The 25,583-nt window shown below is 42.4% G+C and overlaps 2 protein-coding genes across 2 annotated transcripts in view; both read right to left on the reverse strand.

Moving 5' to 3' along the window:
* LOC128467625 (mucin-5AC-like) overlaps positions 1 to 2,648 on the reverse strand; it is a 32,362-nt gene extending 29,714 nt beyond the window's left edge. Inside the window, 5 exon segments of the mRNA XM_053449299.1 lie at positions 37 to 143; positions 261 to 348; positions 1,059 to 1,173; positions 1,515 to 1,776; positions 2,573 to 2,648. Of these exon segments, the coding sequence (XP_053305274.1) occupies positions 37 to 143; positions 261 to 348; positions 1,059 to 1,173; positions 1,515 to 1,776; positions 2,573 to 2,648 (648 nt within the window).
* A 12,729-nt stretch (positions 2,649 to 15,377) lies between these two features.
* LOC128467626 (40S ribosomal protein S3a-like) lies at positions 15,378 to 18,734 on the reverse strand. The gene is made up of 2 exons (XM_053449301.1): positions 18,589 to 18,734; positions 15,378 to 15,848 (listed from the first exon to the last, which is right to left on the reverse strand). The coding sequence occupies exons 1-2, from the start codon at positions 18,732 to 18,734 to the stop codon at positions 15,416 to 15,418; spliced, it is 579 nt and encodes a 192-aa protein (XP_053305276.1). The 3' UTR covers positions 15,378 to 15,415.
* Positions 18,735 to 25,583: the final 6,849 nt, after the last annotated feature.

Here is a 25,583-nt window from a genome sequence, read left to right on the forward strand (position 1 = left end):
GATAACTGGATAGGCCAAAAGTTTTAGGTGTCTTACCAGGTCACTACAGTTACTGGGGACAGATGGCACAGGATCTTCACATTGTTCCGTTGGTCCATCCAACTTTTGCAGGTTTCCAAATTGCAGAGGGGTCAGTGGGATATCTGTACACACACAACCATCATGTTATATGTCTTCAGTATATAGCAGTGGTATTGCTGTAAGGCTATTTTATCTACTTAAGAACAAATAAAAGAACACTTAAAAAAGTGGAGACTCACCATTAGCTTTGAACTCATCTTGCTTCACTCCATTCATGTTTCCGCACAGCCCACATGTACTGTTAATGTATTTGGACTGTAGTTTCAGCTGGAAATACACACAAAACATACAAAACATTGAAAAAGCAATCAAAAAACCATAAAATAGACCTATCGCCCGAGAAATAAATTCTCATTAATAAATAAAAAACAAACAAAAAATATATCATCGATGCAGGAGCTAGAAGTGGGGAGAAAGACCAGTCCCTATGCCATAGAGAACTAGTAATGTAACCATCAAGTAAATTATATATATATATATATATATATATATATATATATATATATATATATATATATATATATATATATTTAGGTTCCTACACCCTTGCCAGATACAATAACACACATCTAATTTTTAAAACAGGTTTTGGGATTCCTTGTTATTTTTTTTACATTTTAGAATATGGATGAAAGTTTTCACCCATCTCTAGTTAATAGCACAGTTTTCAGCTGTAAGCACTTTTGCTCCTATATTTTAAATATTTCTCCAACACACAACTCTTTAAAAGCATTTTTTCAGTTAGTGAGAATTAGCATCTGATCTCAAAGCAAAAATGGCTTCCTCATCCTTCAAACATGCAATAGGTTGGTAGTAGTACTAATTAATGCATTTAAGCGTGTATTTAGGGGTTCCTGCAAGGATTACGTTTTGGAGTAGTGCATTTTTTTATTGAACACACTGACCGGAAGGCTGTATATTTGATGTTACCCAAAACAAAATCTTCTAATATGAAGCTCAAACCCTCTGTGCCTCACCATAAGAGCATCGTCCTCATTCCACATAAGGACCAGTCCGAGCTTGGCAGAAACTTTCACATAAATGCTGCTGGTTTGTATTTGTACCCCAAACTGGCTGTACGGCAGAGTAACTCTGTGAAAAAAACAGACAGTTGTTATTTAACATAACCACTCACTCCAGTTCCTAATAGCACCTTTGCATTCTAAATATCTGATATTTATTAAATTTTATGGAGGGTCAGTTAATATATATGGATATTGTAGAGACTTTGTGTCAAAAACTCAGATACTATTGAAAGAAAATACAGTATTCTGATTATAAAACCCTATGATTGCTATAATAAGAAGCACCAAAACTAGAAATACCCAACCCTTATAGCATTAACTTTTTGGGACCTCATGTAGAAATTTGTGAATGGTTTCAAAAGTTACCAACAATAATCTTGTTGGTGCTTTCTGCTCTTGGAAACTCACCTTTTACCTTCAACCTTAACCTCTCCTTTTTTCATCTCAATCACCAGACCCTCGACCTTCATCACTACATAGGACAGGGTTGTCTTCCCTGAACCAACTGAACGTCGTATCTGGATATTAAAATCTTCGTAGTTGCTTTTACAGTGGGAGGCAAAGACATAGTTACACGTTCCTGGGAACTGGAAGATGTCTCCATCAAATGTCTTGTAATGGAAGTTTCCCCACGTACTGCAGACTTGTTCATTATGTGCAGGGTTGAATACTAGAATTAAAAATATATCAGATATTAAATTATTAGTTAATGACTTGAGCGTACAACCGGTGAACATGAGTACAACACAATCAATCTCATCATTTTCACAATAAATAGAGAATGACTGATTATGCTTCTGACCATAGAGAACAGGCATTATCTAAAATAGACTAAGGGGAAAGAGATCAAAACAATAACAATATTAATTTCAGCTTTCTCCATGAAAAGTTGAATACAGAGAGGCCGATAATCTCTTGATTAATGAACAATAGTATAAAAAAGTAACTTAACGTGTAACTTTTGTTGTGGTCTTGGGACCAATAAATGTGCTAAAATATCAACTTTTAAAGCAGCTAGTTGAGAATGAATGTGCATGTTTTAGGTTAGAAAAGAGAATTAGAACATGTATACATTTTGAGTAGTGAGTCTAGCGATTTAGGGGCGCTGAAAAGAGGAAATTTCTACAGGTCTTCACCATTCATCCTTTGATGAAGGCCTTACAGAACAATGGTGGCTCAATGTAGCTATTTAAATTGTATAAATGGCCCCACCACCTGGGTTATATTGGCTAATAATTGTGCATCTACCACAGAAAGACACTCGGTAAGGTGGGGTTTACTTAAAAAGTGAAAAAAAATTATGTTATTTTACTATCTAACTTTTGCCCTTTAGTCAGAACAGATAGGTTGAAATATACACAGTTTGAAATGACTATTATTTGACCAAGATTGAATAGATGATTTCTAGCAGCATTGTCTTTTTGAGGTGCCCCACATATGTGCTCTTAAGAGGCGATATCACTTACCTCGAGTATGTGCTTCATAGGAATAAGTAAGAGTAGCTGCTGATAGGATCCAGAGCACTGGACCCATCGTCCCCATGATGCTCGGTGACACTGGGGACTCAAAGAAAACTCAGCAAGTGGATATGGTCTCCTGTGTGCAGCCTGGATATATATAGGGCAGCTGTCCTTACCTTCCCACAGGAGTGGTCAGCGGGGTCTTAAGGCTGATCCTACTAATTACACCAAAGGCCAAACTTCAAACCCTTAATTTCATGATAGTACTAAACTGTGATTAGCTGGGATTACACTGATCCCTGTACTGTAGCCTGTATTTTTGAGGGTATCGTGTCCATTATAGGATTCACCATTCAGGATACAGTGTCACTCTGCACTACTCCATGGCAAAAATATTTATCTCTGTATACTGTCCTCTATACATAACTGTTTAATAAAAAGTCCTGCACCTACTCTTGGCTGGCACCCATACTATAGAAATTGACTATTCCAAAGCAATCATTCCTCTTTGGGCTACATTACAGTTTCATATGTTGTAAATACTGTACTACGGTACAAATGTAGGGTATCACTATGTCACCCAGCTTAATCTGGCCTTACCTGTGATGGAAGATGGGTAAAAGGTGTGCTATGCTTTTTCTGAGCATGGAGATGATACAGTACAAGATTTTTGTATTGTTATATAACTACCATATATGAAATACTTAACTATAAGACACTACTCTGTGTGTTATATACACAGTATCACCATGTTACATGTGCACGTTACTGTGTGTGTTATAGATACAGTATTACGCTATTAAAGATGCGCATTACTGTGTGTGTTATAGAGACAGTATCACACTGTTACAGGTGCACATTAATGTGTGTGTTATAGTGACACTATCATGCTGTTACAGGTGCACATTAATGTGTGTGTTATAGTGACACTATCATGCTGTTACAGGTGCACATTAATGTGTGTGTTATAGTGACACTATCATGCTGTTACAGGTGCACATTAATGTGTGTGTTATAGTGACACTATCACACTGTTACAGGTGCACATTAATGTGTGTGTTATAGTGACACTATCATGCTGTTACAGGTGCACATTAATGTGTGTGTTATAGAGACAGTATCACGCTGTTACAGGTGCACATTAATGTGTGTTATAGAGACAGTATCACACTGTTACAGGTGGACATTAATGTGTGTGTTATAGAGACAGTATCACACTGTTACAGGTGCACATTAATGTGTGTTATAGTGACAGTATCACGCTGTAACAGGTGCACATTAATGTGTGTGTTATAGAGACAGTATCAGATTGTGTTACAGGTCCACATTACTGTGTGTGTTATAGAGACAGTATCACACTGTTACAGGTGCACATTAATGTGTGTGTTATAGAGACAGAATCACACTGTTACAGGTGCACATTAATGTTCGTGTTATAGAGACAGTATCAGATTGTGTTACAGGTGCACATTACTATACCTGCCAAAGTAAGATACAATGTAATGTGTAATAGGTGCTCATTTTAATCTAATGTTTAGAGAACACAATCATCAAATGTAATTATTGTAAAGAAGCTGGGAGTGGAGGTGTGTGGATTATCTTTTTTCCCAAACAATTATAACGTTCGTCATTTCCCATGAGTCTTTAACATCGCCATTACAAAACCGGGCCTTTAAAGCAACAAGGCACCCAACATGATTATGACTCTACCATGTCTAGTCACGTGGCTTCAGGATAATTCAGGTTATCCCAATCATTACAAAAGACTTTTTACATATGTGTTACATATTTTTGCTTATGGGTTTTGTTACTTACATATCTGTTAGCAAGCTAAACCCAGGCTTCATTGAACAGATCTCTAAAAGGGTTGATTTAATTACCGGTATTTAGCGGACTGCCCTAGGTGATATAACTTGGATAGACCCAGGTCTCCAGCTGTTTATGACAATATTGTCTGGGAACATATAAGATTTCCTTTAAAAAAAAAGGGGGAGAAGTAGAAAAATCTAATTTGTAATAGAAATCTAAAATCTAATAATCTAATAGAGTAATGTATTGTTCCAGTGGTTTATTTAGCGTTACACGTTTGGGAAGCTGGCAGGTCTACTTTCTTGTACCATGGAACAAATAGTCACCTGGTGAGCTGTCTCCATTCGTGGGACATACATAAGGTCATACTTGTAAAGAACAGTTCTGGGGCTTAGTTTAAAAAAAAGTTTAATGAGACAATTGGTTTTAATAACACTTCGCGCCACATGCACAATATAAAAGTTATTATTTTTTTCTTTTATCTATTTTTTTTTAAAATTTAATGTTTTTAAAAAAATCCCTAATTAAGGATAACCCAAAATGTCCCCCCCTTTTCTTTCTTGGAGATCTGTCATTTCATAGGTTTTCCGATTCCATACCAGATGAACTCACGTCGTCTTCAGTAATTTCATGGCTTTCTATAACTGCTGCTTGCCATAAGGACGGTGTTTTGACGGTGAGATGTTTGGCGCTTGTAGTAAGACCTCCTTTACCGTGTCCTATTTCCTGATAATTCCCATGGTTAAATCCTGTTGTTGCTGCAGTATTGGAGATCTGAGTAGAAATACAAGCACAGCATAAAAACTGAATTTCATAGTCCAAGCAGGTTTCATTATTGTGTTTGTTGATGCAGAGTAGGCTGTTGTTCGCCCCACATTCATGTTTGTAATATAACCGCTCAAATGGGACATATGGAAATCTGGCCAGTCTACAATTCACTGCTTTGGGGGAACGACATACAGAATTGCCATTGGCCCGGACCACTTCTAAAGATTCAAAGTCTCCACCGTCTGGACCAAAGGTGGTTCTGTGAAAATTGAACCAGACTGACCAAACGCAAGTTGGATTGTTGCAGGGTGGATCATCTGCAAAAAAACAAAAGAAGAGAGGGCTTATTAAATAAAGATGCCAATAAACAGTCTTTTTGTATGTATTCTAGCTCGCTATCAGCTCCATCTACTAAATACACACCCTGACTGCTTATCACCTGCCTTGCCAGAATAAGTCGGACGCTCTGCTAATGAAAGTCTGTGGAGGAAGACACTTTATAAGCATTGCCATAAAGAATGGGCTCAGGAACGTAGGAGTAATTGACAGAACGGCATTCGATATCTCTTGGCTTCTGACACACCTTATACCCAATACCCCTGATATTATCCAGCGTTTCAAAGTCACCGCTGGTTGTCTCATTGGTTGGTCTGTCGACATTAAACCAGTCTGTCCAGTTACAGGGCTTTCAGCAAGATGATGTGGTCGGAACTGCAAAATAACGTAGAAGAATAAATGAGAATTTATGCAAAGTGATGATGTCCTGTAGACAAGGCGTATTGCATAAAAAGTGGCTCAAACATTACAGGGCTACAGGGCTTAGCCACAATAATTGTGCAAAAAATGTAATTCTATCTAAAAATTTGGGCTGGGGGTCAGAAAATAGAATCCCTGCCTGGGATGTCCTTTGGTCTGGGACCAGTCCTGAAGACAGAAATCAATAGAATGTCCTTCTGATTGATTCATTGCATTGGTTGCTATGGTAATATGGCTACAATTCAATGTTTGCAACAGAATATGTGCCTAAAAAGGTTACAATCATCCTTGGTTGATGAAAAGAACAAAATTCATTAGCATCTTAATTGATAAGTCTTTGAAGAACATCTAACTTCATATATTACAATGTAAAAAGGTAAGTTGCACAGTGTTTAGTGTTAAGTCTGTGTTTAACCTAGTAAAGCAAATCTAAAAGTCCAGTGAGGGTATTTACTAAGACAAAAGGGTTATGTAGTTAGAACATTACCAGTATTCGCATGCTGATTGCCCCACTAATTGCACTTTGCATCAGGGCTCGTATGTTACTTCTAAAGTGTTATAAGTGTGTGCTTTTCTAATTTGCAGGCCGACTCTCAGTGGCGGAACTACCGGGGTCGCAGGGGTCGCCAAAAAAAAGGGTAAAAAGTGAATTGCAAACCAGAACAGAAAAGGGATTTAACAGGACACGTTAAAGCTATGGAAAGAAGAAGAACTACTCATGATAAGTGAAGGAAAAAGACATTAGTATTATTGGAGACGATAGGGTCTGAGACGCCTTGTGCCTTCAGTAACAGCAAAGGTGGAAGCAGGAAAAAACAACTAAACACAAAAGAATAGTGCCAATGGCAATGCAAAAACAGAGACAGGGGAAATACTGTACAAAGATAAGCCCTGGCCTGGACACATCCCACTGCAACCACAGCACCTGGATTTCTCAAAGAAAATGAACATCAAAAGAACCAAGGGCTGCAAGTGAAGCTTATATCCTCCCCCGGGTCCCAATCCCAATGCCTGGTTGGCTGGTGGAGTCACTTGACCAGGTTCAGCCAATCAGTCACATTCCATTGCAATCACAGCACCTGGATTTCTCAAAGAAAATGGATGAGGACAATACACAAGGGTGTGGGGGGCAATGGGGCATTCATTTACATGTAGGGCTGGCTGAGGGTCATCACATAAATCAATACACAATGTGGGGATGTATGGTGGGATAAATATACAATGCAGGGGTAATTTTTAAGTTGATGATTTTGTATGGCATGTGAATGATGATATAAATAGCCAAATGTGGGGAAAATGGCTAATGCTGACAGAGTGACCCAAATCCCTTTGAGTAAAATATTCAATTTAAATGCATTAACTGGGTGGCTTGTGTTTTGGTCTACCTGGTTGCTAACAATAGATTCTTTTTCTCCCTCACCCAACAACAAAAAAAAAACCTGGCTCAGCTACTTAACCATTACGCTACATAGCCATATGGGAGCACCACTTAGCTTGCCTCCCACACAAACACAATTAATAAATGAAAGAAGGGTAGCATGTACACTACAGACACTAGCAAACCTGTATCCTGCAAACAATCCATTGGTTTTTGACCTCATTGCAATCTTGTAGCGTGCCTTCCTCCCAAACAAACACACCAAATAAATCAATTGGAGTGAATTAAACCCAGAACCTCAAAAACTAAATCCAACATCTCAACCATTGCACCACAGAGAACAGGGCCCTACAGAAACAATCCTTTAGTTTTTACAGCCCTTTAGCTAGCCTGACTCCCAAACAAATGCACTAAACAAATTAAGGAAGGGTGGCTTGTAAGGGCAAAGACAAAATAGCTTATGTTTTGGTCTATGTGCTTACTAAAAACCAAAAAAAAAACAGAACAGGCGCAGCGGAAGCCTAGGGGAATTGAACTCAGGACATCGAGGCACCAAGTCAAACACCTTAGCCATTAGGCTACAGGGATTGTACGGCAAAGGTCAGAAAAACATTCCTTTATACAATACAGTCCTCTGGCTGGCCTGACTTCCAAACAAACACACTAAATAAACTAAAGAATGGTGGCTTGTAGGGGCAGAGACAATATGGCTTAAATTTTGGTCTACGTGGTGAACCACATAAAAAATAAGCCTCAGGGAATCACCTAAAGCTAAACTAAAATCACGCTAACACCAAAACCAATACGCTACAGAGACAAGCGCATCCCGGTATCTCTGACTTGGAGTTGTGGTTAAGGTGTTGGACTCCCATCCAACCCCCCAAACCCCCCCCCCGGTGCTCGTGAGTTCAAATCCGGCTACTGCCGGCTCATTTCCACGCCAGTAATCTCATTATTAATGATTCCTTTAATAATTCATAAATAATAATAAAATAATATGATACCTCCCACCAATCAGGAGGCTAGGGCTGAGGGGCAGCCCCTGATTGGCTGAACCTAGTCAGCTGACTCCAGCAACCAATCAGCAGTCGGCTCAGGTCCCCCCCTCTCTGATTGGTCAGCCCTGGTCAGGTGACGCCACCCACCAATCAGGAGGCTAGGGCTGAGGGGCAGCCCCTGATTGGATGAGCCTAGTCAGCTGACTCCAGCAACCAATCAGCAGAAGGCTCAGGTTCCCCCCTCTCTGATTGGTCAGCCCTGGTCAGGTGACGCCACCCACCAATCAGGAGGCTAGGGCTGAGGGGCAGCCCCTGATTGGATGAGCCTAGTCAGCTGACTCCAGCAACCAATCAGCAGTCGGCCCAGGTTCCCCTCTCTCTGATTGGTCAGCCCTGGTCAGGTGACGCCACCCACCAATCAGGAGGCTAGGGCTGAGGGGCAGCCCCTGATTGGCTGTGCCTAGTCATCTGACTCCAGCAACCAATCAGCAGCCGGCTCAGGTTTCCCTCTCTCTGATTGGTCAGCCCAGGTCAAGTGACGCCACCCACCAATCAGGAGGCTAAGGCTGAGGGGCAGCCCCTGATTGGCTGAGCCTAGTCAGCTGACTCCAGCAACCAATCAGCAGTCGGCTCAGGTTCCCCCCTCTCTGATTGGTCAGCCCTGGTCAGGTGACACTGTGGGGGCGGAACAAGGTGCTAACGCCATACTCGGGAGTAATGCGGAGCCGCAGCAACGCAAGGAAAATTACTATTAACAGCACCCTACAATAGTATATTAAACAGCCGGTTACAGGCCAGGGGGAAATAAATAATAATAAAGAAAAACATAAATAAATAATATAAGAACATAAATAAATAAAAAGTCCAACTTAGCCAGACAAGGGGGAGTCGCCGAGAAGGCACTCGGTAAGCCGAAGGCAAATGGTCCAGTGAGCAGTTCAGCGGAACGAGAGTCCAAACTGACCCTTGGAGACAGAGAGCCCAGTCATGAGGGAGACCGGATCAGCAGAGTAAGGTGGACCGTGGGCAATTCGTGACGTGCAGATTCGGGAATGGCAGACGGTTTGCAGCTCGGCGGACTGTAAGAAAAAAGAACAGGAAAACAACAAAAATAACAATAAAAAAAAAAAAAAAGGGAAAGGACACCCCGTAACTGGACAATGGGGCTGAGAGCGTAGGTGAGGAATAACCTCACAGGTAACGATAGTGGAGATTCAAGGCTTCACGACAGGTGTCCAAACTTTATGTAGCTTCCTTGGAGGAGAAGTGTGCTTGTGCGGGGTGGAGGATGAAGTGGAGTCAAGGACTTGCTCTGGAGAAAGATCCCAGGAGTGAAGTAGTGCGAAACCCTCCTCAGGTGAGGCGATGGTGTACGTAGAGCCGCTCCGGGACACAATGAGACGGACCGGGTATCCCCAGCGATAGGAAATCTGATGGGTGCGGAGAAGAGAGGTGATCGGGGCGAACAGACGTCGGCGCTGGAGCGTCAATTGTGAGAGATCGGTGAGTAGGAGGATATCACGGAAGCGATCAGGTAAGGTCGGTTTGCGGCGGGCGGCCTGCATGATGCGATCTTTAAGATCAAAAAAGTGGACCCTGGTGAGTACGTCCCTAGGCAGGTTGGACTGCACAGATTTCGGACGGGCCACACGATGGAGACGGTCTAACCTGATGTCAGGTGCTGGGTCCTCCTGAAGCAGGGCCTGGAAAAGGTCACAAACAAATAAAGGTAGGTCTGCTGCGGTGACTTCTTCTGGGATGCCCCGAAGGCGGATGTTATTGCGGCGGGAACGATCCTCTAAGTCCATGACCTTAGTGCGAAGCATCTCAAGATCGGCTTGCAAGGAGATATGACCATCTGCAAGGGCATTGTGGGCATCTGAAAATTCATCCATTTTTCGTTCGATATGGTCAGTGCGCTCACCCAGGTCGTCCACATCGCGGCGGAGAGAGGAGGCGATGTCCTGTAGGTCCTGCTTGAGTTGTTCGCGCATCTCTTGCAGGAGGGTTTTGAGGACGCGTGAGGTAAGACCCTGGTCATCTGAGTCGTCCGGCACAAGCCGTGTGTTAGATGCAGATGGAGACGGAGAATCAGACCGCGAGGGAGAGTGTAGGCCCGTGGAGGCATCGTCATCCTCATCAGGAGCACGTGGTAGGCCCAAGGCCTTAGAGGGATGCTTCTTTCGGGCTTTAGGTTAAAAAAATTACGGCATCGCCATAGATTTACGAGAGCGAGAACCAGCCATATATCAGGAGGCTATCCGCGGTGAAAAGGAGGTAGAAGGCGCTGCGGATGGATGCAGATTGCGGGTAGAAAATCTCTCGAGCGGCGGAGCTCGCACCAAACACGTCTGCTCAGAACTCCATGCAGACCACGCCCCTACAATTGTTAGTTTTAAGGCTTGCACGTGTCATAAGTAAGTCGGGTGGTGCGGCACGTGCATTGCTATATTATAAACTATGTTATATGTGTTTACAAATAAAGTTCATTTTACTATGAATAAAGTTATTTATATCTGTGTCACGGTGTGGAAGGCGTAAAGCGGACTGCACCGTGGCCTTATTTTTCCAAAGCATTATATTATTTACTTTGTGTTTGTGTATTTATTGTGGCAAGGGGGGTAAAGAGGGCGTCGCATTGGCGCTACCTCAGTCATGGTTATGTATGAGTCAGGAGCAGGCAGGGATCATATTTCCATGGACAGAACCAGAGTCCAGCTGCTTGGTAAAGTGTACCACCTAGGTGCCATACACTCTGTGTTTTGAATCCTGCAGACTTCTGTATTGTGTTAGCAATTATTGTTATAATTGCCATGCGTGTATAGATACCTATGGTGTTAGAGTGGCCGTATGTATTGTTTTAGGGTGCATATAAATATATCAGGCATCATATTTCCACATTTGAGGACTGGCTCCAGCTACGTGGTGGTTTAATGGTAAGTTGACCTACCTAACAGACAGATGATCATTAGTTCAAACCTTGTTGGGACCTGTATCGTGGAAAAGTTTTATAATCTGTTTATATATATATATTTTTTAATATATGGTATTGAAAAATCCAAACCCCAGTTGACTGGTGGCATAACGGTAATGCGACCTGCCCGGCATATAACGGGTTTGTTCCCCGAGGGCCTCTATGTTGTGAGTAAGTATGTTGCAGTGTATATATTTATTTATATATGGTAATGCTGTATCTAGTGTTTTAGAAGCTCTTTATCGTGTTAAAGTGTGAGTAATGTTTTAGAGAGGTTATATAATAATTTATGTCAATGAGGAGAAAACAGGGTCATATATCTATGGTGATATCCAAAAGAACCTGGTTGTTTGATGGTGTAACGGTAATGTGACCTACTTGTTACATAAGGCGTTCTTGGTGCGAACTTCAATGGCTTCTTTATTGCGTGTAAGTATTTTGCAGTGTATATATTTATTTATATTTGGTATTGCTGTATCTAGTGTTTTCAAGGCTCCTTTATTGTGTTAGTGTGAGTATATATTGTTACAGTTGCTGTGTGTATATATGTAGGGTGTATGTAATGTTTTAGAGAGGGTATATGTCAGTGAGGAGACAACAGGGTCATATATCTACAGCAAATCCTCAGTTCTCTGATCGCGTAGAGGTAATGTGCCAATGTGCCTTTCCTGTTGTGTAAGGGGTTCGTGATTTGGACCCCACTGACTTCTTTATCGCCTTTAACAGTGTATATATTTATTTATATTTGGTATTGCTGTATCTAGTGTTTTCGAGGTTCCTTTATTGTGTTAGTGTGAGTATATATTGTTACAGTTGTTGTGTGTATATATGTAGGGTGTATGTAATGTTTTAGAGAGGGTATATAATAGTATAATGTCAGTGAGGAGATAACAGGGTCATATATCCATGGCAAAGCCTCAGTTGTTTGATGGCGTAGAGGTAATGTGCCCTACCTGTCAAGTTAGGAGTCTTTGGTTCGGACCCCGATGGGCTCTTTATTGCATGTAAGTATTTTGCAGTGTATATATTTATTTATATTTGGTATTTCTGTATCTAGTGTTTTCGAGGCTCCTTTATTGTGTTAGTGTGAGTATATATTGTTACAGTTGCTGTGTATATATGTAGGGTGTATGTAATGTTTTAGAGAGGGTATATGTCAGTAAATGTAAGTGAGGAGAACACAGGGTCATGGCGGCACATCGCTTCCTATTCCCTGGTAATGGTAATATGCCTCGCTTGATGTGCAAAGGGGTTGCCGGTTCATATCGCGTTACATGTTTTAGTGTTAAAGTGTAAGTATGTATTGTTATAGTTACTTTGTGTGTGTATATATATATATACATATAGTGTTAGAAATGCATAATTTTAAAGGGCATGTATCGTGTTAGCGTAGGTGCATGTAAGTATTTGTGAGTCAGGAGATGATAGGCATCATATTCCTTAGGAGAGGAAACAACAGAGCCGGTTGCACACGTGGTGGCGTAAAGGTAAGGTAAGGTGAACAGCCCAACATTCAAAGGGTCGATGGTTTGAATCCAGATAGCTACAAGGTGGTGTTAGTGAATAATTGTTGAATGTATATATTATTTTAGAGTAGGGGAGTATATGTAAGGATATGTGAGACAGGAGAAAACAGCGACATATTTCCACGCCAACAAAGCAAAGCAATCTACCTGGTGGTGTAAAGGTAAAGTAACCTGCCTACCATACCAAGGATCGATGGTTTGAATCCTGATGGATCCTCTGTGGTGTATATATTATTTTAGAGTAGGGGCATATATATAAGTATATGTGAGTCAGGAGAAAACAGGGTCATATATCCACGGCGAGAAAGCAAAGCCAACTGCCTGGTGGTGTAAAGGTAAGGTAACCTGCATACTATACCAAGGATCGCTGGTTCGAATCCTGATGAATATATTGTTTTAGAATAGGGGCATATATGTAAGTATATGTGAGTTGGGAGAAAGCAGGGTCATATATCCACGGCGAGAAAGCACAATCGGCTGCTCGGTGGCGTGAAGGTATAGTTACCTGCCTGATATACAATGGATCGTTGGTTCGAATCCTCATGATGACTTCTGCACGTAAGTACGCAGCGTGGCTCTGCTTGTGTGCGCTAGTGGATGGTGTTAAAGTGGCTCTGTGGCACTCTAACATCAGACACTTACACATCTACAGCCTCACCTGCATACACATAGCCGGTTGCAGATAACACTTGAAGGTTGCACTAAGCCGTGTGTCCTTGCACGCAGTGACCAAAAACACTGGTTGCGGAAAAGGTTTCGGAATGTGTGCGCATCAGCTTGACCCGTTCATGTGCGTGCACAGTAGCCCACACAGCGACTTACATGGAGAATCATCATGGCGGATACGATACCGGAGATCCGGAGTATGACGGGGCATCACCGGCAGCCACCCCTTTGCCTTCTCTCTGCTTCTTTCGGGACAGAAATAAACACAATATACTCTTTGTATATTGTGAGACAAAGACCCCCTTCAGGGGGTTTTACTCACTTCAGGGGGTGTGGTCATGGGCGCATGTCCCCCACCATCCATGCAACATGTATAAAGTATAACTAAAACATGTATAAAGTATAACTAAAGTAACATGGTAACATGAATAGAGTATAAAGGTAACATGCAATAAGAGTATAAAGAAAAACAATAATTGAAACACTTAATTAATTAAAACACTTAATTAACAAAGTATAGTAAACCACTTAGATATATTATTACTAAGATATATTATTACTAAGTGTTTTAATTAAATAAGTGTTTCAATTTTAAAAGTGTTTCAATTTTAAAAGTGTTTCAATTTTAAAAGTGTTTCAATTTTAAGTGTTTCAATTATTGTTATTGTTTTTCTTTATACTCTATTCATGTTACTTTAGTTATACTTTATACATGTTGCTATACTTTATACATGTTGCATGGATGGTGGGGGACCTGCGCCCATGACCACACCCCCTGAAGTGAGTAAAACCCCCTGAAGGGGGTCTTTGTCTCACAATATACAAAGAGTATATTGTGTTTATTTCTGTCGCGAAAGAAGGAAAGGGGTGGCTGCCGGTGATGACCCGTCATACTCCAGATCTCCGGTATCGTATCCGCCATGATGATTCTACATGTAAGTCACTGTGTGGGCTACTGTGCATGCACATGAACGGGTCAAGCGGATGCGCACACATTCCGAAACCTTTTCCGCAACCAGTGTTTTCGGCCACTGCGTGTGAGGACACACGGCTTAGTGCAACCTTCAAGTGTTACCCACAACCTTGTCCGCAACCAGCTATGCGTATGCAGGTGAGGCCGTAGATGTATATGTAAGTGTCCAACGTTAGAGTGCCACAGAGCCACTTTAACACCATCCACTAGCACACACAAGCAGAGCCACACTGCATACTTACGCACAGAATTCATCATGAGGATTCGAACCAGCGATCCATTGTATGTCAGGCAGGCAACTATACCTTCACGCCACCGAGCAGCCGACTGTGCTTTCTCGCCGTGGATATATGACCCTGCTTTCTCCCGACTCACATATACTTATATATACACGCCCCTATTCTAAAACAATATATTCATCAGGATTCGAACCAGCGATCCTTGGTACGGAAGCCAGTTTACTTAACCTTTACACCACCAGGTAGTTGGCTTTGCGTTCTCGCCGTGGATATATGACCCTGCTTTCTCCCGACTCACATATACTTATATATACGCCCCTATTCTAAAACAATATATACACCACAGAAGATCCATCAGGATTCGAACCATCAATCATTAGTAGGGAAGGCAGGTTACTTTTCCTTTACACCCCCAGGCAGTTGGTTTTGTGCTCTCGGCGTGGAAATATGTCACTGCTTTCTCCTGACTCACATATACTTATATATACGCCCCTAGTCTAAAATAACATAGACACTCTGTAAACATTAACACCACAGAGGAGCCAGCAAGAGTCGAACCAGCAACCCTTGGTATGGTAGGCAAGTTACTTTACCTTTACACCACCAGGCAGTTGGTTTTGCATTCTCGGCGTGGATATATATATATATACATTTTATATATATATATATATATATATATATATATATATATATATATATATATATATATATATAAAAATATATATTTTCTTTCTTTACAGGCTCTAATTCAGATTATGCATCTCAGACAGATTCCTGAAATGGGGGTTCATATCCATCAGCCCGCTCTACTTTGGCGCCTGTCTCATCTCCTGCAGGCTTCCCAGCACCACCGCCTTCACCATGTAGTTTCATAAGTTTGCCCAGCTCAAACTTTGGCTTTTTCAGCATCTTCACTTTGCGTACATACACATCATGTAGAGGATAGATGGACTGGCAGGCCTTTTCAATGTCTTTGCCGATACTGTCTGGAATTAGCTTGTTAACAACTTCTTTCAAGTCATTTGTCTGCACTTCACGAGTCATGATTTCCATCATCTTCTTGCGGATCTGACGCACTTGCTGATGCTGGGCATAAGAAGTCTTTCTAATCTGGTTGTTACGCTTTTTGGTGAATCCAACACAGAATAGGCAAAGAAGGTAGCCATCTGTGGTCTTCACATCAACGTGAGCCTCTCTGCATGGATATATGACCCTGCTTTCTCCTGACTCACATATACTGATGCCCACGTAGTCTGCATGGAACGGAGGGGGCCCTGACAGGGGTGCAGAGCAGGGCTAGGTCAGGGGGTCAAAGAAAGTTCAACGGTGAGGGGGAGGAAGTGAAGGGGGTATATAAGGTTGGTGCGTAAGAATGTTCTGGGCTTTTTGTTGTGCCAGCCTACCCGGTTCTGTGTTTCGTTTCAGGATTCTGTCACAGCCGGGGGGCGGTAGCTTGCCAGGTTGCCGGGGGGTGTTATGTGGTTATTGCCACTGGTGTTAAAGTGTCGGTGGGAGGTTCCTGGCTGGGCAGTTGCTGGAACCTCAGGTGGGGGAGGGGCATCATGGTATGCCCTCCCATAAGGTGATGCTTACAGTTTGGCCCCGGTTGGTCCTGGCAAGCTTTCGGGTGTTTTATTGTATTTGGGTCATTGCCGTGTTAATGCACCTTCGTAAATGTTTACAGGTTGCGTGGCATTGACGTTAATAAATCGTCTGTGGCCTTTATTCATCCCACATCTGGTGTCCGTGTTTTTATTGGGGGGGTTAACCAGGATGACATAGCCCGAGAGTCGAGGCTACCCCCTGTCATTATATGTACGCCCCTACTCTAAAACAATCGATACACTCTAGGTACATTAACACAAAAGAGGAGCCATCAAGATTCGAACCATTGATCCTTAGTACAGTATGCAGGTTACTTTACCTTTACACCACCAGGCAGCTGGTTCTACTCTCTCGCCGTGGAAATACCACCCTGCTTTCTCCTGACTCACATATACTTATATAAACGCCCCTACTCTAAAACAATATATACACTTTATATGCATTAACACCACAGAGGAGACTCTGGGATTCAAACCAGCAATCCTTGGTATGGCATCCAGGTCACTTTACCCTTACACCAACAGGCAGTCGGTGGGGCTTTCTCGGGGTGGATATATGACTCTGCTTTCTCCTGACTCACTCTAAAACATTACATACAGCCAATCTAACACTATAGAGATGAATACAAACACATATATACTTAAACGTCATAAGAGAGCCGGTAAGACTAGAACCAGCAGTACTTTGTAAGATACACAGGTTACCTTACCGCTATACCACCAAGTAGACAGATGCTGCTTCTGATATATGAGCCTGCTTTCTCCTGATTCACATAAACTTCTATGTATCCACTCTAAAACAATACGTTCAGCTGCTCTAATAGGATAGGTATACACAAAGCAAATACGCCACTAGATATTTATACGACACACATGAGCCACAGGGATTTGAACCAAATATGGTGCACTCTTAAGACATCATGTCTTTAGGCCAACAGGCAGATGGACACGCTACCTCATCATGGATACATGATGCCTGTTTGCTCCTCATAAGAACCCACTCTAAAATGTTGCACTACAGTCACTCTAACACAAACACGCCCCAAAATGGCGCCATGAAATATGGGGCTGGTATTCATTTATTTCCAGGGCAGTTTTCATTCCCAGTCGGGCCCTGACTACAGACTTGAGGCCGCTCAGTACGTTGACAGTGGGGTAAATCAGGACATGGAGCAGGTGTGTACACATCTGCCTTCTTGACAAACAGCAAAGAGCTTCCTGCCCCTCCTTGGATACATGTCCCCAGCTGTATCACCGCCTCAGGCTATCATTACCTGCAGAGTGGGGTAATAGTAATATTCAAAAGAAGAGTGAACAAAGCCTGGACAAAACCTAGAAGCTTACACTCCAAGAGTGCCAGGGAGGCAATACAAAGCCTGACATCTGATTTATTAGCCAGACAACGGTTGGCTGATATGATGGGGGTTGTAGTCCGCAGCTGGTGGAAGGAGTACAAAAATACTAATTGGGTTACTTGAAGTATCTTGTCGCTATTTAAAAGCAATTGTATAAATACTGGTGTTAGGGCACAGTAACATTGATGCGTGTAATCCGCCCTGTATGTCAAAACTCATTTCTGCAGCCGAATAACAAAAGTATTCTTTCAGGAAGTCCTTCTGTTGTATCCATAATCTTAGGCGATCACAGGGGCAATAAAGTTTCACAACCGTCAGTTTCATCCGTTAAACAGAAGATGCTGCATTATGTTACATACACCCCGCTGGTTGAGCGTCACGCATGCCAACTACCCTACAAATATACAGCGCACCTGGACTGACTAGGGTAGACTATGCCTGGAGACGCTTGGACAAAAAAAATAAATAAAAAAAATAAACCTTTATTTTTTATTATTTCCCTGTAATTTAAGGGTAAAAATATCCCAGAATCATTCTAAATTCGAGGTTTCATGCACAATAGAATTCCCTAGGCTCTTCTTAATCACGCCTTAAACTATAGGTAAGGCAAAACGTGGCAACATTAATAAAGTGATCATAGTGACACCATGATGTCACCGGGGCACGCGTAGGGTGAATTCCCACTACAATCCGCTTAAGAAAGCCATAGTGCAGTAAAGCGGACAGGCTCCTGCTGCCTTCTGAGATGCCGTAGTATAGAGGCTGCAGTCTCGCACTATATCAGGTTCCTATCTGTCACCAAGGTCTGTAGTGATGTTACATATTTTTGGAACAGAATAGCAGAATGCCCCTAATCCCAAGAGCTTACAGTCTGTGGAGTTGGACAAATGCCAGGACGGAAGCATGATTCTACAGGGCGTGTAGGAAAGAAAGGTAATAGAGTAGCGAGCGAGAGTTCAATAGACAACTAAAGTACAGTGTGCTTTTTATGTGACCGGAGGTGTATTCATAGATTTTCTTCCCGACAACGTTGGTAACGGAGACGGCAAAACTGGTTCTGAAGGTGACAAGGCTGATTCCACCCCGGTGCTGAGGTGTCCCCTCCCTCCCTTCCGTCCGCATTGTGACCAATTCAGGAAACTGCGTCGGGTAAAGCCATTTCCCGTCTTCTTCCCTGAGAAGTGGGAATCCAGGGAGGGCACGGCTTCTTCCTCAGATGTGTAATATTAGGAGGGGTGCCATGGCCACTGGATACACATCCTCTTCCTGCACCATTTAAAGGTAGATAGTAAGGGCTGAGGGGGCTATGAGTCAGTGGGTGTCCTTCTGGGTGGGTATGGGGTGTCTGGCCCTATACACATATTTCTTCTCATTCGAAGCACGTTCTTCCCACCCTGAATGGAATTCTTTATAAGAGCCTGAGCCAACACTATTTGTGACCCCCCCATTAACTCCCACAAGACGTAGATGCCACCCCCACACCTTATACTCTTCTCTTCCTCCTCCGAGTCGGACCGCCAGTGCTCTGCCTTTCCCACCTGAACTTCTGTAACCTTATGTCTGTGTATTACATATAGATCAATGTGTGCTACCTCCGTATAGCACAGAAGTGATAAGGCTGCCCCTTCTCTTTGTATAACACGCAAAGCTATGTGTATTGGATCCCAGTACCACACACACCGTTTCCTACCTGTAATGCACATGCAGGCCCCTGCACTTTGCGTACAAGATGTTTGTGAGCTGGGTAGTAATTACCTCTCTGCCAGCTGTGGATTGTTGGTCCGTTTGTCCGTTCCGACTGCATTCTGGGATACTCAACAATAGTAAGGAGACTACAGTCTTGCCCGATATCCACCTTTTTGGGACAAGGGCTCCCATTATACCGCTAGACTGTAAGCTCCTTGGGACAGGGTCTGCCATTACACCGCTAGACTGTAAGCTCCTTGAGAAAGGGTCGGCCATTATACCGCTAGACTGTAAGCTCCATTGGGAAAGGATCTGCCTTGAAACCACTTGACCCTTGCACTGCCCATACCCAGGAGGTTCCCCATTCTCAAACCCGAAATAAGAGACAGACACCAGCAGGATTGGATTTAGAAAAGGCCGAGACATTTATTTAACAAATGTCTCGACATAACTTTATTTAACATCTTATAAATTATTGTAAAAACACTTTAATAATAACTTCTGTATAAATACTATACAGTCTTCTGTACACCTGTGTACAAACAGCTGAGGGTTCCCAACCTAAACACAAAACAATGGCTTCACACTACCCCTTCCGCCGGATACCACAATCGCCCAAGCGACCGCGGGTCGGATAGGGGAGCTCCACCTTAACGCTTTGGTTAATCCTGTACAGGGAGGGCATTAACTCTAACCTCTAACCAAAACCATCAACTTGCCACTCCCATTATCATTCAAACTTCTCCAGGGAACTCCTCCGCCACAGCAAAGAAACGGATCCTGCAAAAAGAAAGAGGGAAAGGGGGAAAGAAAAAACACACAAAGCCAAAACAAAAACACAAAGCAAAAGACAAAAAGAGGGAGGGCGGGCGGGAAACTGCTCCTGTGGTGTTCAGTAATTGCCCCTTGCACGTGTGCTTAGAGGGGCTTTATAGCCCTGTCCCCTTCCCCCTACAGTCACGTTCCTTGTGACTTCCCCCTCGTTCCCTGTGCATTCTAACCTCGTGCTAACCCTTGCTGAGTTAACCCTTTCCTGCCCTAATACCATGTGCACCGTCCTGTAGTGCTGGCAGGGTCATGTTCCCCTTACGCCTATGACTCCAGGGTTTCTAGACGGCAAGCTCCTTGGTATGGAGTCTCTCATTATACCACTAGAACGTAACTTTTCTAATACACCACTACGTGTTAAGACCTTTAGTACAGTAACTTCAAATTTCAAACATTTGAGTATGAATATAAGATGCCAGAAGGGGTTAACGAGTTGGCGGTACATGCACGAGCTCCCGGGATAATGTTCCACGCCTGGCAGCTCTGGCTCAGCCGAGTAACTGAAAGCAGATCTGTACGTTCCTCTGGTTTGGCTGGGTATGCCTTCTGTCCCAGTAACCCAATTCTGCTTCGCTCTGGAGCGAACATGCCTATTTAATTAGAGTCAGACTCGCGGCGGCTCTTCCAAAAATAACAGAATACAGCTCGACGAGTCCCCTTTTAAAGAGATGTAAAAGATGAGAGGGGACAAACGGGAACATGGTGAACAAATCAATCTCAGCAGGCCCCTGTGTATTGGGCACCGATACTGCGTGACGTATCTGGTTTGTGATAACGCAGAGAAAGCAATCAGAGTGTTTGGGTACACCGAGAACCCCTGGTCTGACCCCTTAGCCTCTCTTGGCCCATTCACAAGACTATACATGATTCTTCAGAAGGACAAGATCTGTAATGTAATTACTAATGTCCAGGGACTTCAGGGGTAAAACCTGAAATGCTAATGCTTGGGCAACCTTTAACGTCACAGGCATAAACTACCCCCGAAACCACCTAAGGGTTTATTAGGGTATGTACCGATGAGGCGAGTTCTGGTGGTACAAATAAACTCAAGGGGTCTTTTCTTTAAGGTGATGGTGTATATTGGGTGTTAAATTTGTGACTGGGACGAGGAAAACCATTGTGTTATTTCTGGGTTAGCCGACGAGTGTGACAGTCAGGGAAGCGCTTGCGTGATTTCAAGCATGGGGCGAGATTGAAGTCCTGTGTGATCCCTGTGCACCGGGTCGCTCAAGGCCTGAATGGTCTGAATTTGCGGTCATCGATAAACGTCTAGTGTCCCCATTCTGTCAGGGATGCTGACAGTAAGGCTGAGATCACAACACAATAGGATAATCCCCCGTCTAACCCGGTCTTCCTACAGGAAGGAAGCCGCACTTCCCAGGGCTAGGTGGCAGGGTGTGTGAGTGAGTGTGCGTGTCACCGGTGAAACAGAGGGTGCGTCGGGTGCTTAACGTTCGAGGCAGCTCCTGTCTCTACGCTGGAGACCAGTCACTGGTGTGCATGAGATACTACCGGTACTACGGGCAGCTGTAAGGGTCAAAAGCACAATTCAAAAGAAATACAGAAGTAATTGTTCATAAACCCCAATGATATTGGATAGGCATTGGTTACCAGCTGTGTAAAAAGCCAAAAATCACATTTAAATGCGTTGCAGCAAAAGGTCTTGACCATAGTGGCCAGATGGATTTTATCAAATTCTAATCCTGCAATTCATTTTATAGCAACTGAAGGGGAGACTGCTGTGGTTTCAACAATGCACCCACCAAGATATTTCGTTGTGTAGATAATAATGGCTCATTGAAAAAGTATCCCACAATGAGTCAAGCCCTGATTACCGAGAAATGCTGTTTATTAGTGGACAGAATGTTATGTATCTATAGAGACAGTCTGAAAACGCAAAAGACAACGCAACCTCTGGTTAGAAGACTCGGTTGTCTCTGACACAGGTACATATATACAGGTATATATGTTTAAATCCTCACAAAAGCAACCGTGTAGTTAATGGGCTTCACGCTATGGAGTCTGAGTAAGAGTAGAAATAAGTCATGTGGCCGGCCTAGATGCAGGTTCTCCATCCCTAGTAAGAGTCTCCATAAGAGCGGCAATATGCATGACAAGGGACTGGAGAATGCTGGGAGGGGATGTGGAATGTGGAATGTTGGGGATGGGGAATGCTCGGAGCGATGGAGACTTGGAGGGGATAAAAGATGCTTGGATGGGATGGAGAATAGTAGGATGGAGAATGCTTACTTGGTATAGGGACCACATCGGCCACATCAGGACAAGTATAAGTTTTTCATATTGCTGACCAGCCCAGATACATTCCTGCCCTGCAGTATGTGGGATGTATAGACTTATGGAAGGTAACCCATTAGTCGCTTATACATCCCCCATTCTACAGGACAGCATTTCTATCTGGGTTTTAAGAACCATGACTGATGTGGTCATGGATGATGGAGAATGTTGGGATGGCGAAGGCTCACAGGGATGGGGAATGCTAGGACGGAATGGAGAACGCTAGGAGGGATCTCGTTCTTTTTGGTATACAGCGGGAGGAAGTGGAGATTATAACCCACTTCGAGTCAAACGCTAATAAAACACTCACAGATTTAGAGATATCATGGGACAGGCAGACAGGGATTGCAGACAGGTCATAAACCGCTAGTTTGTGGCATTGCAGAAGTTTGGGAAAATATAATGAAAAAGGGTCAAAGATTACAACTCCCAAGTGAAAAGTAAAAATGCTTTTTACCCTCCCTGCTGTACACGTAAACCCAAAGAGCCGACTATCGACTCGTCCCATTTGATGTCCCTGTGGATTATGTTGGGTATCTGTTAATTGGAGATAATTCCCGAGGCACCTCTGGAAACGTGTGCACGTTACCTTCTCCTATAAACGTCTTGGAAGGAGAGTAGGCTTACAAGTGCCAGGATATTTGTCATGGAGTTATTGTGAGGATTGTGACAGCTGGGGACATCAAAATCTTAAGGTCCGCGGTCTAAGTTTTTTCATATTTTCAGCCATATCTGGTGTCCCATGTAGCTTCCACAGCAGGCCTCCAATACCATTCCTTTTAACTAGGATGTTATGCTGGATGCTAAAGGAATAATTTCCTAAAGGTTTTGAGTGTTTCTAAAATTTTTCATTTTTTGGCAAATTCTTAAGGTCCGCGGTCTAAGTTTTTTCATATTTTCAGCCATATCTGGTGTCCCATGTAGCTTCCGCAGCAGGCCTCCAATACCATTCCTTTTAACTAGGATGTTATGCTGGATGCTAAAGGAATAATTTCCTAAAGGTTTTGAGTGTTTTTAAAATTTTTCATTTTTTGGCAAAATCTTAAGGTCCGCGGTCTAAGTTTTTTCGTATTTTCAGCCATATCTTGTGTCCCATGTAGCTTCCACAGCAGGCCTCCAATACCATTCCTTTTAACTAGGATGTTATGCTGGATGCAAATGGAATAATTTCCTAAAGGTTTTGAGTGTTTTTAAAAATTTTCATTTTTTGGCAAAAACTTAAGGTCCGCGGTCTAAGTTTTTTCATATTTTCAGCCATATCTGGTGTCCCATGTAGCTTCCACAGCAGGCCTCCAATACCATTCCTTTTAACTAGGATGTTATGCTGGATGCTAAAGGAATAATTTCCTAAAGGTTTTGAGTGTTTTTAAAATTTTTCATTTTTTGGAAAAAACTTAAGGTCCGCGGTCTAAGTTTTTTCATATTTTCAGCCATATCTGGTGTCCCATGTAGCTTCCGCAGCAGGCCTCCAATACCATTCCTTTTAACTAGGATGTTATGCTGGATGCTAAAGGAATAATTTCCTAAAGGTTTTGAGTGTTTTTAAAATGTTTCATTTTTTGGCAAAAACTTAAGGTCCGCGGTCTAAGTTTTTTCATATTTTCAGCCATATCTGGTGTCCCATGTAGCTTCCCCAGCAGGCCTCCAATACCATTCCTTTTAACTAGGATGTTATGCTGGATGCTAAAGGAATAATTTCCTAAAGGTTTTGACTGTTTTTAAAATTTTTCATTTTTTGGCAAAAACTTAAGGTCCGCGGTCTAAGTTTTTTCATATTTTCAGCCATATCTGGTGTCCCATGTAGCTTCCGCAGCAGGCCTCCAATACCATTCCTTTTAACTAGGATGTTATGCTGGATGCTAAAGGAATCATTTCCTAAAGGTTTTGAGTGTTTTTTACATTTTTCATTTTTTGGCAAAAACTTAAGGTCCGCGGTCTAAGTTTTTTCATATTTTCAGCCATATCTGGTGTCCCATGTAGCTTCCGCAGCAGGCCTCCAATACCATTCCTTTTAACTAGGATGTTATGCTGGATGCTAAAGGAATCATTTCCTAAAGGTTTTGAGTGTTTTTTACATTTTTCATTTTTTGGCAAAAACTTAAGGTCCGCAGTCTAAGTTTTTTCATATTTTCAGCCATATCTGGTGTCCCATGTAGCTTCCCCAGCAGGCCTCCAATACCATTCCTTTTAACTAGGATGTTATGCTGGATGCTAAAGGAATAATTTCCTAAAGGTTTTGACTGTTTTTAAAATTTTTCATTTTTTGGCAAAAACTTAAGGTCCGCGGTCTAAGTTTTTTCATATTTTCAGCCATATCTGGTGTCCCATGTAGCTTCCACAGCACGCCTCCAATACCATTCTTATTAACTAGGATGTTATGCTGGATGCTAAAGGAATAATTTCCTAAAGGTTTTGAGTGTTTTTAAAATTTTTCATTTTTGGCAAAAACTTAAGGTCCGCGGTCTAAGTTTTTTCATATTTTCAGCCATATCTGGTGTCCCATGTAGCTTCCGCAGCAGGCCTCCGATACCATTCCTTTTAAGTAGGATGTTATGCTGGATGCTAAAGGAATAATTTCCTAAAGGTTTTGACTGTTTTTAAAATTTTTCATTTTTTGGCAAAAACTTAAGGTCCGCGGTATAAGTTTTTTCATATTTTCAGCCATATCAGGTGTCCCATGTAGCTTCCGCAGCAGGCCTCCAATACCATTCCTTTTAACTAGGATGTTATGCTGGATGCTAAAGGTATCATTTCCTAAAGGTTTTGAGTGTTTTTAAAATTTTTCATTTTTTGGCAAAAACTTAAGGTCCGCGGTCTAAGTTTTTTCATATTTTCAGCCATATCTGGTGTCCCATGTAGCTTCCACAGCAGGCCTCCAATACCATTCTTATTAACTAGGATGTTATGCTGGATGCTAAAGGAATAATTTCCTAAAGGTTTTGAGTGTTTTTAATATTTTCATTTTTTGGCAAAAACTTAAGGTCCGCGGTCTAAGTTTTTTCATATTTTCAGCCATATCTGGTGTCCCATGTAGCTTCCGCAGCAGGCCTCCAATACCATTCCTTTTAACTAGGATGTTATGCTGGATGCTAAAGGAATAATTTCCTAAAGGTTTTGAGTGTTTTTAAAATTTTTCATTTTTTGGCAAAAACTTAAGGTCCG

Source organism: Spea bombifrons, chromosome 10 (assembly GCF_027358695.1).
Source record: "Spea bombifrons isolate aSpeBom1 chromosome 10, aSpeBom1.2.pri, whole genome shotgun sequence".
NCBI classification, from domain to species: domain Eukaryota; kingdom Metazoa; phylum Chordata; class Amphibia; order Anura; family Pelobatidae; genus Spea; species Spea bombifrons.

Bases quoted from the DNA above. Each gene is read 5' to 3' on its own strand.
- LOC128467626 (XM_053449301.1), bottom strand. From the start codon at position 18,734: ATGCGGACGGAAGGGAGGGAGGGGACACCTCAGCACCGGGGTGGAATC. The intron at 15,849-18,588 runs GTACTTTAGTTG...ATATCCATGCAG, and splicing joins GGTCACATAAAAAGCACACT to AGAGGCTCACGTTGATGTGA.